The sequence below is a fragment of the Rhinopithecus bieti genome, unplaced genomic scaffold (genome assembly GCF_001698545.2).
Source record: "Rhinopithecus bieti isolate Rb0 unplaced genomic scaffold, ASM169854v2 scaffold_38981, whole genome shotgun sequence".
NCBI lineage: Eukaryota > Metazoa > Chordata > Mammalia > Primates > Cercopithecidae > Rhinopithecus > Rhinopithecus bieti.
The window spans coordinates 1,598,426-1,613,156 of NW_016819573.1; the positions used below are offsets into that span (position 1 = coordinate 1,598,426).

General features: G+C 52.5%; 1 protein-coding gene across 3 annotated transcripts in view; it reads right to left on the minus strand.

The window, feature by feature from the left end:
• The window catches only part of KIAA1755 (KIAA1755 ortholog), a 63,650-nt gene that overhangs the window by 19,180 nt on the left and 29,739 nt on the right, over positions 1-14,731 (minus strand). For 2 of the 3 annotated variants that reach the window (XM_017859124.1, XM_017859121.1), the window contains exons 6-13: positions 13,151-13,244; positions 12,156-12,242; positions 10,678-10,794; positions 8,528-8,626; positions 7,446-7,594; positions 4,628-4,766; positions 3,239-3,361; positions 2,248-2,469 (exon numbers count right to left, since the gene is read on the minus strand). In XM_017859124.1, coding sequence (XP_017714613.1) covers positions 2,248-2,469; positions 3,239-3,361; positions 4,628-4,766; positions 7,446-7,594; positions 8,528-8,626; positions 10,678-10,794; positions 12,156-12,242; positions 13,151-13,244 — 1,030 coding nt within the window. The remainder of the gene's footprint in view (positions 1-2,247; positions 2,470-3,238; positions 3,362-4,627; positions 4,767-7,445; positions 7,595-8,527; positions 8,627-10,677; positions 10,795-12,155; positions 12,243-13,150; positions 13,245-14,731) is intronic. The other variant, XM_017859122.1, reaches the window with a different exon arrangement.

Sequence of the window (14,731 nt, forward strand, 5' to 3'; positions counted from 1 at the left end):
CTCCGTTAGTGGCACCATTGTGTTATTATTATTTAGGACCAAAGCTGCTGCACAACGTTCCCCACCAGGGGCTGAGCCTGATGCTGGGCTGTCCCATCATCTGTCTGTCTGTCCAGGACTTGACCTTCCAGGCTAAGCTGGACAGAGATGGATAGCACCTCAGAAATCATCTTGCCCAACCCCTTGTGGAACGAATTGAAATTCAGGGCCAGAGAGGAAACAGGGCCAGCCCAGATCCAACAGCGAGAGTTGGACTCAAAGTCAGGGTTGCTTCCTCCTCTGCATGACTTCTAGGCCTGGCACAGACACCACCTCCACACAGGCCATCCCCAGGCTTCCAGCCTATCCTGACTCCCTGCACAGCCTCCCTGAGCCCCTGTGGGCCAAGCCTGTGCCAGGAACCATGGATAGAGCTAGGACCAACTCGGACCCAGTCCCTGCCTCAGGGAGCTCGCCTCGTGGACACCATGCAAGAGACAAGTGAGTGACAAGCACCAGGACAACTTCAGATCAAAGTGAGTGCCCAGAAGTGACAAAACAGGGTGATGAGAAAGACAGGGGTGGGTGGTCAGAAAGAGCGTCTGCAAGGAGGGGATGTGTGAGCTGAGAACAGAAGAAAGACAAGAAGCCAGCCGGTAAATGGGAAGAGCTTCCCAGGCTGAGGGAACAGCACATGCAAAGGCCTCAGAGCTGGAGCACGTTTGATTGATCCGGGAAGGCCCTTGGCACTGGAATTGGCTGAAATCAGTGGGCAAGGCAAAGAAGCTTCCAGATGTCCTTAACCCTGGAGGCACTACTCCTCTTCCTCCTCCTCCTAATAATAATAATACTGATGTTAATAATCGTTCTGAATTTGAACAAAGCCCTGTGCCAGGGGTTACTTCCATTGAAATCTGTCACTACCTGGTAAGGCTGGCAGTAGAGCCAGATGGTCTGGGTTTGAATCTCTGCCCACTCGGTTAGCTGTGTGACCCTGGGTGAGTTATCTGACCTGTCTCTTTCCTTATGTGGAAACGGGCATAATAGTAGTACCTGCCTCATAGGATTGGGGCGACAATAAAACAATATGTGAAATGACTAGAACAGGGCCTTGCTCATCATAAGAACCACACAACCATTAACTATGGTCTTAGCAAAGAGCTGAGGCCTAGAGCAGTGAAGATGGTGGTTGAGGTCACAGAACTCACTCAAGGACATGAAGCCCCGGGCTCCAAGGCTAGGATTCTGCCTGTATCGTGCTCTTAGCTGTGCACAGCTGGAACTGGGGGAGCCCTTTGCTGCCACTGCCGACACCTGCCTCCCTTGCCTGCTGTCCCAAGCAGATAGAGTGCCCTGTCCTCCCAGGGCCCCAGGTGTGAGTTGACCAGAGCCCTTCCTGCTGCCCTCTGAAGCAGCCTGTGACCGCTGTGGCCTGCACGCTGGGCCGGCCTGACAGCTGGGAGGCTGGGGCAGGTCTTCCTCATACTCTGTCCTTGGTGGCAAGTGCAAGGGGCAGCTGAGGGCACTGGGCCTGGGCCAGCCATGGGGGCGCTGTCCCAGCTGGACCACACTCTCCCACCCTGCTCCTTTGTCCCCACAGACCTCAGTTTTCCCATAAAAAAAATTTTTTTTTAAAGAGAGATTTAGCTACATGAATTTAGGATGGGTGGCAGCTCTTAAATCAAATCCTCCTTCACCGCTGCCCTCTTTGGGCAGTTTTCTCATCTGTAAAGTGGGAACAACATTGGTGTCCTGTCATCAAAGAGGTACGGGTAAGAACGAAGTCAAGTAAGGTGTGTGAAGTGCTCACAGGAGGGTCTGGTGTGGTGTACACACTCACAAATGTGCACTACCCTCCCAACACCCCATCCTCATCATCATCGTCAAGTCTGCTTGGAGAAGGGACTCTGTCATCATCTCTTCTCTCTTTGGGGAAGCATATAGGGCATGTCACGGGGCACCACGGATACATCTATGTTCAAATCTCAGCTCTTCTCCTTCCCACTGTTTTTTTCCTGTTACAAGACTTGGGAGTGAATCACAAAGAGCCTCGGGCTGTGTCTAGGTATCCCTGTCCCCGCTGTGCCCCCAACCAGGGGATGGGGGTGGTGTCTGTGCAAGTGGGCGGGGGGGCTGTGCCTAGGTATCCAGGGGATGGGGGGCTGTCTATGGAGGTGGGCCATGGGGCTGTGTCTAGGTATCCGTGTCCCCACCATACCCCCAGCCAGGGGATCGGGGAGATCCGTACAGGTGGGCCCCGGGGCTCACCCTCTTGCAGAAGCGGTGCAGGTGGAGCAGCGTCTCGAGGTCTGTGCGTTGCCGCTCGGCCGCCATGTAAAAGTGGGTCAGCTTAGCCTGGAAGGCCCGCTGGGTAGAGGCAAAGGCTGCCAGCTCTGGGAACTCTGCTCCTTCTGCCCTCCCAGTCCCTCCGGCTGCAGCTCCCAGCTGAGCGGCCTGCTTGGACAGCTCCAGGCCTCGGCGGTACTGGGCCTGAGAGGGGAGAGAAGGGGGTGCTGACTCAGCTCCCGCCTTGGCTGGGGCCTCCCTCAAAAGTCAACAACCTCCAGCTGCCCTGCTGCCAAGCCAGGAGACTTCCTGAGCTTCGGTTTCCTCATCTGTAGAATGGGGACCCTAACAGCACCCACCTTACAGGGCTTAGCTCCTGGTGAGGGGTGAACAATAAAGAGCAGTTCTCATGCTTCTGGAAGTCTCCAGGCCCTCGCCATGGCAGTTCACTTTGCCTAGCTGGGCTCTGCTTAGATGTCCCTTCTGGAAAACTTCTCTGACTCCAAAGGCTCCTGCTCTGAGTCCCCACATTCTCCCTTTCTGTGCACGTTTCCCTGTTTGTCCCCACCCCCGCCCTCGCTCCTCACTGGCCTGGGAATTCCTGAGCGCTGATACGGGGCTGAATCACCTTGTGGTCCGGAGCCTTGTCACGTTGCATCATGTTGATGCAGCTTCCCTGCCCCTCAACCCCCGGCTCTGTGAGGCTGAGTTATCAGGTCTAGGGTGAGGCCCTGGAAATGGCATTTTAAGAAACCCTCCGGGGAATTCGGAATATTCTTTGGGCTTGGCCATGTGGTAAGAACCCCTGAGGGAGATAACATCTCAGCTGAGCTCTGCAATCCAAGCTGGTTCCCTCACTGTCCCTGGAACTTTCCTTGCTCTTCCCCCCTCCACAGCTTTGCCCTGGCAGTGCCACCCCTCTAATGCCCTCTCCATCTGCTCCAGTCCTGCTCTGCTGTTGTCTGGAACGCACTGCAGCCTGGAGGAAGAAGTTCTCAAACTCTGCATGGGCTTTCTCCACTGTCTCCAAACTTCCATCCTTGGGGGTCAGCGTTTGCAGGCACCGACTTCCTTCCTGCTCCATCCAGTCGCTGACCTGGGGCAGGAGAGGCAGATTTGGACATGACGGGCTGCTAGGCGACCTCCCTTGTCCAGCTTCCCCATTTCCTTGGAGGCTGAGGTCTTCGGTCCTCACTCATTCAGTGGCTAGGCCTGTGGCCACTGGCTCGGACTGACACTCTCCCAGTTCTGGGCATGGGAAGAAATGGCTTGCGGAGGGGAGTGCGTGGTCATGCTCTTCAAAGTGGGACCCCAGAGGGCCTCTGGCCTGGCCAACGCCCTCAGTGCACACTGTTATCTGAATGAAGTCACAGGGTGGTGAACTTCAGGCTACTCTAACCACTCAGTGACGCCGGATCATAAAAGGGGTGGCCTCAGGGGTGATGAGCTCCCTGTTCCTGTGTGTGTGCGTGCGTACGCGTGTGCACAGCAAACAGTGCTGGAGAAGAAGCTGCAGGCTGCAGAGGAAAGTCCATGGGCCTGCTGGTAACTCACTGTGTGAACGTGGTAAGCCACTCCTCCTTTCTGGGCCTCAGCTTACTCAGTGGTAAAATGGTGTAGACATAAAGATTCAGTGAGGGACAGTGGGTACATAATGGCTCTCAACCCCCTGAGTGGAAGTTCCTTTCTTATTCTGGGGCATCTTAAAGAGCCTATTCACTCACTTTATCCTCACAGATCCAACGTAGCAGGTGCTAATATTACCCCCCATTCAACAAATGAAGATACTGAAGCACTGAAGAGTTAAATATCTTGTCCAGGACCACACCATGAGTAAGCGCTGGAGCCGGGAATGGACCAGTGCGGTCTGATGCAGGAGCGCGCCGTGCCCCACAGCTCCAGGCAGAAAGGAATGTGTTGGTTCTCAGCACCCGCAGTCAGATGAAGCCACACCAGGTGCAGGTTCCAGAATCAGACTCCGAGATATGCAACCACACACAGGTGACATAATGTCTCCCAGCCTCAGTTTCCTTGTCTGTGCAGTGGGTGAAATCCTAGCACCTTCCCCAAGATGAGTTTGGAAAGCAATGATGTTCACAACGGCTTTGGCCCAGGGCTTGGCACAGAGTTGGTGCTCAATAAATGCAGCTCTTGGGGCCATGTTCTCACTCACTGAGCACTTATTGAGCACCACGTCATGTGCTATGCCCCAAGGATGCCTGCCTGGCCTTTGAAGGACTGCCAGCCCGGTGTCCTTTCTCCAGAACAAAGCACCTGGCTAGGGCCGGGCCCAGAGTCGGGGCTTTCCTGTGGAATGTGGCCAGGCAGAATCCCCACACCCCAAGCCAGAGCCCCCTTTCACCTGGTGAATGGCAGCTTCCAGGCGGCCCAGGCGGACACGGAGCTCCAGCTTCCCCAGGAGGCTGTTGGATGCGGTGACCAGAACATGAAGCTGCTCGTCCACAAGGCTGTACAAGGCAGTGGCTGCAGCCAGATGGCTCCTGGGAGGTGGGCGGAAGTGAGAAAAGGCCTGTGTTGCCCTCTTCACCCTGCTGTACTTCTGCCCCACATAGGCCTGTCCCTCCACCTCTGTGGCCCCAGCCTGGGTTTCCAGCTAACTTGTTGTGTGACTGTGGGCAGGTCCCTACACCTTTCTGGGCCTCAGCCTTGGTCTTCCATGGACTGGGAGGACAAGAGAACACAGTAGGAAGTGAAATGACCCTCCCCCTTCCCTAGAAGGGTATGAAGCTGGCCCGGACAGGGTTCAAAGCCCAGCTCTGCTTCCTTCTAGTAGGAGGCTCTGTGCAAATTTCTCAACCTCTCTATGTCTCTGCTTTTTCTTCTGTGAGGTGGAGATAATCACAGAACCCATTTCATAGCATGGTTGCAAGGATTAAATGATCTAACGCCCTGGCCCTCAACTCCAGCTATACATTATAACCTGCCCTGGGAGCTTTAACAAATCTTAGTGCCCTGCCCCAGGCCAACGAAGTCAGCAGACTCTGAGTGCAGCCAACACACTGATGTTTTCTTTTTCTTCTTTTTTTTTTTTTGAGACGGAGTCTCGCTCTGTCCCCCAGGCTGGTTGCCCAGGCTACAGTGCAGTGGCGTGATCTCTGCTCACTGCAGTCTCTGCCTCCTGGGTTCTAGCGATTCTCCTGCCTCAGCCTCCCGGGTAGTTCGGATTACAGGCGTGCGCCACCACGCCCGGGTCATTTTTGTATTTTTAGTAGAGATGGGGTTTCACATGCTGGCCAGGCTGGTCTTGATCTCCTGACTACAGGTGATCTGTCTGCCTCGGCCTCCAAAAGTGCTGGGATTACAGGCATGAGCCACCTTGCCCAGCTGGGACACTGATGCTTTCTAAAGCACCTCAGGTGGTTCCAGGGGCAGCCAGCGCAGAGAACCAGGGCTCAGCATGCAAAACACTTAACACTGTGCCCAGCGCACGATGTTTGTCAGGTTCGCGCTATTTCTATTGCAATGGTGGGAAGTAGCTGCAACACGCCTGCCGGCCCTGCCTCCATTTCACAGATGGGAAAACTGAGGTCAAGGGAGGGGAACCGACTTGCAGATGGGGCTTGTTGGAACCCGACCCAGGGCTGTTTCTGCACATAATTTTTTAAAATGCTCAAAGCCACAAGACACTAAGGAAGAAGTGTGGATGGGATTTCAGGCATAGCGATACTTGCGTGAAGGGAGGAATTTCAAACCCTGCTCTGCCCTCCTCTGCCTTCAGAGGGAAAATGGAAGAGAGAAGGTGGAAGAAAAGCTTTTAACTTCCTGAAGGGTGCCTTGCTCTACCTCGGCCTCCCCATCTGACTGCAGCTCCCCACGGGTTGCCACCCTTGCAGGGAAGAGGTGTGGGCCCAGGGTGCGTGAGTGGGATAGAGAATATCTGCCTGCCTGGAGAGGGAGGAACGGAGGGACACGGACAGCCTAGGGCTGCAGGGACCCGCTGCAGAACAAACGCCTGCAGCAGCTCATATGGGACCACAGTGCCCCCTGCTGGAGCTTCTGGTAGCTTTGGGTCTGCGGGGCCTCGGGTGGACAGGAGGAGCCTGGGCCCGGCAGGCAGGTGAAGGTGGAACAGGCTGAGAAGGCAGTGCCAGCCCCCACCGGGCACTGAGGGGCAGGGAGATGACCCCACACCTAATGCTGCCTGTGCGTCCATCTGTGTGATCCTGCTCTCAAGTCTAGTGCAGCTCTGGGTGGTTTGTTCAAGATTCTGGGGCCAGACAGCCTGGATTCAAGTCTGGGCCCCACCATATCCCAGCTGTGTGACCCTGGACTAATCACTTACACTCTCTGAGCCTCAGGTTCCTCCACTGTAAAATAGAGATAATACTTACAGCTACCTCAGGAGTGAATTAAATGAGTTGGTATTTGTAAAGCCCTGAGAAAAATGCTGGACACATACAAAGTGCTATTTAGGTCTTGGTTCTGTAAATAAAATGTTCTTAAAAACTCATGCATACCAGCCCTTGACTTCGAATATAAGTAACTGTATTCTAAGAGGGTGAAAATATTTGCAATTACTGACCAATTTAATGACTGACTTTCCCCCAGCCCCTAAATTTAAGAAAGCTGGAACTTTCCAGGAATGTCTATAATTTATTCCGGCTCTGAGACCCCCGAGACACCATGAGGTTCTCACAAGTGTGTCTGAGCAGCCTAGTGGGAAAGGCAGGGCCGGGTAGGGGTTCAGTGCCCAGAAGACCTGGCTTCAAATCCGCGACCAGCTGCTGCCTAGCAGCTAGTTCCCTTCGCTGAGCCTCATTTACCCATCAGCCAAATGGACAATGTGGACCTCACAGGGTTCTTGCCAGAAATAAATGAGACAGGCTCTTGGAGGGGCTCAGCCTGGTGTGTGGGTCGGAGAAAGTGCTTTGTCCAAAAGAGTGACCAGAAATGGGTAGGCAACATCCTCCGATGCCCATCCCAGGCTCGAGACGGCTGGGGCTGAAGAAGGGGAAGCAGAGAAGGGGCGAGGAAATTGCCAGGGCTCAGGGTGGGTTTCTGTGACCAGGTTTCAGTCTGAGATACAGGCCCTGCAACTACTGCAAAGCTGGGCACCCTCAGGGCTTGGCTATGTGACCCCTAGGTGGTGTGGTCCCAGCTCCAAGCTCCTGGGCCAGAAACAGGAGGGGGTGGAGGAGGAAAGGCCTGGACGTCTGTACCTGACATCAGGGCTGAAGTCCAGCCTGCTGGCATCGCGCTGCAGCCTGGCCAGGGTGGCTCCACCTTCCCGCTGCAGGCCCAGGAGGCCCGGGTCCCTCAGCACAGCCTCCATCAGCTCCTTGGACTTGCTCAGGCACCTGGTGGCCTCCTGCCAGCGTAGGGAGGTGCTCTGAGGCTCCATCCCCACTCTCCCTTTGCAACCTTCCAAGGCTCCCACACCCAAATCAAGTCCAACTCCCAGTTTGGCATTCAAGGTCCTCCAGAAAGTCTGTCGTTTCTGTCTCTAAAATATCCCCTGTAGCCATGCCCCCTCTCATCACCATGGCAACCTCTCTGGTCCACCCTCCAGTATCTCTTGCTGGGACACCCATTCCAGCCTCTTCACTGATCTCCCTGCTGCCCTCTGGCTCCCCCTACAGTCTATTCTCCACATGACAGTTGAACGGATCTCAGTGCAAATCTGATAACCCCTGGTTTAAAACTCTCCAGTGGCTTCCCTGCAGGCTTCAAATTGAATCTCAGACCAACTCTTCCTTGGTCCAGCTCCCGCTGCATCTAGAAGCTCCACTCGTGCTTCTCTCCCACTCATTCTGCTCCACATTGGCCTCCTTGCTACTCCTGAACACCCCAGGTATAATCCCACCTCAGGGCCTTTGCAAGTGTTTGCCCCCTGCCTGGAACACAGCCCCCCACAAAGGCAGGCTCCTTCTCAAACTTCAAGCCTCAACTTAAACTCCAGCTCTTCAAAGAGGCCCTCCTCCCTCATTATTCCCAGTCTTACTTCCACAGGACTTGACACAATTTGGAATGACATACCCATTTATTTGTTTGCTTTTTAAATTACCACTTCTGCCACAGCACCATGAACCCCGAGAGGGCAGGGACAAGTCAGTTTGCCCCAGGCTGGTCTCCAGTGCAGGGTACAAAGTGGGTGCCCCTCAAATATGAGTCAAGTGAATGATGAAAAACAGGGATGATAATGTCCTCCCCCTTTTCCCCAGGCTGCCCCCTTCTCAAAGTCCTTGGTCCCTGGAGTCTGGGATGTAGTGTGGCTTCCTCACCCACTGTGCTCCAGGCTCACCTGCATCCCGCCAGGGGGGTCAGCCTTCTCGAATTCCTCGATGGAAGCTTGCAGCAGGGAAGAGGCCTGCTGGAGGTCAGTAAGGAAAGGGTCCAGCTTCTGCAGGACAGAGGACCAGAGGGTGGGTGTCAGTCCAGGCCAACCCAGACCATGCCTTTCCATCCCAGGAGTGCACAGGGCAGGTGGGAAGCAGTGGCTTTCCAACTCCAGGTGCATCAGAAGCATCTGGAGAGCTGGTTAAAACACAGGCTCTGGGCTCTGCTCCTGAGTTTCTGCTTCAGTTCCTCTGGGGCGAGGCATGGTAGAAAGTGCATTTCTAATGAGTTCCCAGGTGTTGCTCATGCTGCTGGCCTGGGGGATCACACTTTGAGAACCACTGGTGTTGCATATGAGTGAGGGAGAAGAAAGGAGACAGGCCTGAGCGACTCCCAGGCCTGTGGCGATACCGTGGTTGGTAAGGGAAGGAAGAGGGGAGTTAGGGCACATTCTCGGCTGAGTCCCGCTTCAGCCCAGCTCCATCACTTACAAGCTGTGAGGCCTTGGGGGGCAAGTTACTTAACCTCTCTGTGTCTCTGCTTCCTCCTCTTTAAAATGGACATCATAGTAGTTCCTGCCTTATAGGGTTGTGTCAGGATTAAACCCATTAATATATGCAAGGCACTTAGAACAGAGCCCAGCCCGTACTGTGTTTATCGTCATTCTCAGATCTATGTAGTGGGCCTATAGGTAAGATTTCATGTAAAGGAAAGGGTTTAAAGCTAAAACACAGTTCAAAAACCAGTGGATTCATTGGAGGCCTCTGGAAAGGGAAGCTAGGACCCTGGGGGACAAGCAGAAAAGGGAATTGTTCAGTAGGTATCTTTTGTACCATTTGAAATGTGAATATACTTACTGCCTATTCAAAAACACACAATTAAAAAAAAATCACCTGGGCAAAAAGTAAATAAGCCACCATGTTAGACTGTTAGTATAGACCAGTGGTTCTCAATGATGGGTGACTTTGCCCCCCAGGGACATTCAGCAATGTCAGGAGACATTCTTTAATTGTCATAATTTGTGGGGTGCAAACAGTGGGTAGAGCCGGGGCTGGTACCTAGCATGTCGCAACGCACAAGACAGCTCCCCGCAAAACAGAATTGCTTGACCCCAAATGTGAATAGGTTACGGTTGAACAACCCTGGTCTAGAGAGAAGCCAGGGTCATTGACGGGCATGGGTTTTGGTGTGGTTTAAGCCCACTGAAAGGCACCCTCGCCCTATGTGTCCTCATGTACTGAATTGGGTATGAAATGCCCCCTCTTGGGGCTGTGGGGAGGAGGGACTGCGATCACACAGGAAAGGAGCCCAGCAATGGCGGCTGCCTTATTTCCTCCCTCTTATTGGAGGGAACCAGACCCTGAGCTTCCTGAGTTGTGTGGGTCCATAGAGCAAGTGCCTGTAAATTTTATTTATTTTATTTTATTTTATTTTATGATTATTTTTGAGACAGAGTCTCACTCTGCCACCCAGGCTGGAGTGTAGTGGTGTGATCTTGGCTCACTGCAATCTCCGCCTCCTGGGTTCAAGTGATTCTCATGCCTCAGCCTCCCGAGTAGCTGGGACTACAGGTGCATACCACCATGCATGGCTAACTTTTTCTTTCTTGTATTTTTAGTAGATATGAGGTTTTACCATGTTGGCCAGGCTGGTCTCAAACTCCTGACCTCATGTGATCCACCCACCTTGGCCTCTCAACATGCTGGGATTACAGGTGTGAACCACAGCGCCCAGCCCTGTAAATTTATTTTCAGTTAACATAGACATAGCTCTTCTGTGCCAGACACTCTTCTAAGCTCTTTGCCCACATTAACTAAATTAATCTTCACAAAAATCCCATGAGGAGGTACTGTTATTATCCCCTATTTAGCTGATGCAGAAACCAAGGCTCAGAGAAGGTAAGTAACTTATCCAAAATCACACAGCAGAGTTGGGATTGCAACGCACGCAGCCTGGCCCCAGAGCATAAGCTCTTAATCATTCTACTCTGTACCTTCATTGTAAACATTTGTTAAGTGACTGTTCATTTTTTAGCATAGCAGGGTTGAGGCAGAAGAGTGAAGAGAGGAAGAGAAGGAGTGCAGGTCAGGGGCTAAAGGCTGTGATGGTAAACACCTGGAAGAATTGCACCCACTCGGTGTGGCAGTAGGGGAAGGGGCCTTCCAGGGCTGCGGGCAGCTGGCTGGGGTCCACATGGTGGCTGAGGGCCTTCAATGAGGTCAGCACCTCCACCTGCAGACCAAAGAATCAGGAGAACCAGAGACTCAATGTGAGGACAGTCATTTCAGAAGGTCCTGCCCAGATCCCTGCCCCAGCACCAGTTCACCTCCCACAAGTAAGGCTGACTCTAGCTTTAAAAGTTGCTTTGTGGGCAACCAATCTTCTCTGGAAACTTACAAATCAAAATTCAGAACCAGAACCCAGTTAAGGAACGGCAAATAAACAGCACTCATACTGCCACTCTCCTAGCCTGTGCCCAAGGCAGGCATCATTAATCAATCATAGCACTCAGTCCCTCTGAGCTTAGCTCCTTCCCAGTACAGCTCTCCGGGCAATCACACAAATGGATTGAAGCTGGCCCTTGTGATGAAACTTCTTTGTAATCCTTGCACAGCCACCAAGAGCTGTTTCCTTCTTGGGGCTGGTGAGAAAAGTCACTAAATCCCAACAGTGTCCCCTAAGAGATGGAAGAAGAACTAGGTGACTGCTTCTCCCAGGCAGAGAAATTTGAGGTTTATGCTGGGAATAGCTCCAGTACCTAGGCTTGGGATTTGGTGGATTCTGTGGTTTTTTTGGACCCACCTGATATTCCTGCTACTCAAAGTGTGGTCCATGGGCCAGCAGCACCAGCATCACCTAGGACATGTTGGAAATTCAGAGTCCCAGGACCCATCCAGAACTACTCAATCAGAACCTGCACGTTAATGTATTTCCCCAAGAGATCAGTAAGCACATTAAAGTTAGAAAAGCACGTCTCCAACCCACAATGTGCCTCTTCACTCACCAGAAGGAAGGAGAGTTTGAAAATCACATCCCGAAGCAGGACAGAGGACTGACTGCCCATACTCATTATTGTGGTGTATGGCACTAATTAAAGGGAGCTGCAGGGCTCTTTCCTGCAAAATCCCACTTCAGCTCCACATTTGTATTAATTAGGGTGAGAAATACAGGAAGAGCAGGTCTGACCGCAGTGTGAAAAAGGCACCGGAGTCAGGTAACTCCAGCTCTGCGTCTAGCTTGCTGTGTGGCCTTAGGCTTGTTTCCCCCTCTGAAAAGAAAGGGAGGAGGGATGGACCAGATGAAGCTTTTCAGATAGGTTCCATGCCATGTGCAATTCTCGATCATGTGGCAGCACCCACCAGGAGTTGCTAGGATAGCCAGAGAGAAATCATTTTGTGACTGATTTGACGATGCCTGCCACAGAGCTATACTGGGGAGTGGTAGCACTCAGGCCTCGTATTTATTGCCCTACACTAGATTATTTCAAGGTCTCTTCTAGCTCATGAATTCTGCAGTTCTCCCTCCCCTTAACCCCAGCTCAGCTAGAGCCCAACGGCTCCCCTCCTCAACTGCCGACCCTGAGTCCCCCTCACCTGGATGTCAGGTAATGTCTGCAGCTGAAGAGCCGCCTCCTTCTCCCCCAGGAAGAGAATAGCTCGGATGGAGGCTGGGACCTGAACCTGTCAAAGATAACCACTGCAGAGTTGCTCTGCCCAAGCCTTCATGAAGCCTCACACACTTTGATTTCCTCCTTCATCCCCTGTAAGATGCAGGCAAATGGGCCACAAGGACAGGATGGGGCCCCCCCATGGCTGGGATATTTGTGTGATATGTTTGGACCGTGAATCATTGGTTGGAAGTCATGAGAGCAGTAGGTTCAAGCTGTGTTGCAAACCTTTCTAGATGACCTGCCCCTCTGGGCCTCAGTTTGCCCATCTACAAAGCGAAGGAGGTTAGACCATAAGGTAAGCAGATGCAGAACCTCCATTGACTCTGCTACCCATAATGGCTGGATAGGAATCTCTTCTCTCCTCCCTTCTCAGCTCATGAGCTTTATGTGATCTAAGTCTAAGCCAATCAGTATGTAGCATTCACGCCCAGGCCACAGGGTTGGGTGTGGAGGGACTCCTGAACCCACTGTAACTGAGACACAAATAAATGTTTGCCGAGACCTCTGGGAAAATGATCTCTTACTCTTTCCTAGTGGATTTAAATTAGAGACCATGTGAAGTCAGAGCTGCTGGGAGCCATCCGGCCACCAAGGGGCACGGGGTGCCAAGCGGGGTGGCTTGGCATCCTCCAAAAAGAACGGGGTCAGAAATGGAGAGAGAGGAACCAGATTCTAGTGACAATAGCTGAGCCCTTGGATCGAGCCATATTTGAAACTGGACTTGGCTCCTGGACTGTCCAGTGACATGAACCAATGAGCTTCAAGCTTGTTAGGGCTGAGTTTTCTGTTGTCTGCGGTAAAAGTTCCTGCTTGAGAGTCCTGGTCCCAGCCCTAAGCACTCCTGGGCTCTGTGAATGTCAGGAGGCCCCTGGTGGCTTCCAGGACTTACTAGGCTAAGGCTCTCCACCTCCCACTCACCTGGGTGGCCTGAAGGGCACTGACCAGACCAGGCTGTGGGGGCTGTTTCCTGGCATCGATCAGGACCGCCAGCCCCTTGGCTTTATCTTCAGGCCTGTGGGTGGTAAACAGAATGGACGGTCTTGCTGGATGGCCTTGGACAGGGGGCAGAATCTAGTGGAAGGTGAGGGAACCTGGCTGCTAGAAACCTTGATTGACTGGTGAACTCTTCATCCTATAAGACCAGGTTCCAATGCCCCTTTCAGGAAGTCCTCCATGGTTCTTCTCCAGGCAGAGCCCTTTGCTTCCTCTTTGGTGCTCCTGCAATACCTCATACAGCCCTCGTTTATAGCCCTACTATTCCTAACTCTAGCAACTAACCCAGGTACGGTAAGTGAGTCACTTGGGACTCACCCACTTTTTTGTGTAGGCAGAATCCTTACTTTGTTCAAGAATCCAACTCCTTTCAAAAAGCCATGTTCCCCCAGAGCCTGGCTTCTGATTGGTTGAGGCCAACAGTAGTGACCTAATTCCTCTGGCCAGTGATTGGTTTAGATGGGGGAGGGTCATGTGACATTTCTGGCCAATGAGATGTGAGGGGAAGTTTTCTGGGGAAAGAGGCTTCTGGGAAAGACATTCTCTCCTTTAGAAAGTTCTTACAAAGAGATCGAGGCAGAGCCATAGAATGATACATTTCCTTAACAGATAAAACATTTTAAATGGGAATTTCGGTTAATTACAGCCAAAACACTCTCCCTAGTTCAGCCACATTGCACTGAGCTTACAGTGGGCCACTTTTCAGTGACTATCTTAGGATTTTCCAAACTGGCCCAATTTTCAAGACTTGTTAAAATACAGATTCCTCACCCCTTTCCTTCCCCATCCCCACCCCACTAGCCATCTGGCCAGTGGGTAAAGGGTGGCCAGGGAATCTGTGTGGTTCCAAGCACCTTGGCCAGTCTGATAATCAGGCAGGACTGAAAAATAGCCCCTAACTGCCTTCACGCCTTACAACCACTCAGTGCACAGGCAAAACCTGAGGTGGCCCAGTGGGAGGGTAGAGCTGTGGCGTTGCCATTAGTACCGTGTGATCTGGGCAAGTGATTTCATCTCCCTGAGTCAATTTAATAATGATAGTACTGGCCTTATGGGTTGTAGTGAGGACTGATGAATTCATTCGTGTAAAGCACTCAGTGACTGCATAGAGCAAGTAAACGGAATGTAAATATTTGCTATGATTATCCTAGAAGGGGAAACTGAGCACAGAAAGGCCCAGTGACAGATAGTGACAGGAGGCTCTGGGAGGTGATTTCAAGTCGGGCACAGTGGCTCACGCCTGTAATCCCAGCACTTTGGTAGACCAAGGCAGGTGGATCACCTGAGGTCGGGAGTTCGAGACCAGCCTGACCAACATGGAGAAACCCCGTCTCTACTAAAATACAAAATTAGCCGGGTGTGGTGGCGCATGCCTGTAATCCCAGCTACTCAGGAGGCTGAGGTAGGAGAATCGCTTGAACCCGGGAGGCGGAGGTTGCAGTGAGCTCAGATTGTGCCATTACACTCCAACCTAGGCAACAAGAGTGAGACTCTGTCTCAAAAAAA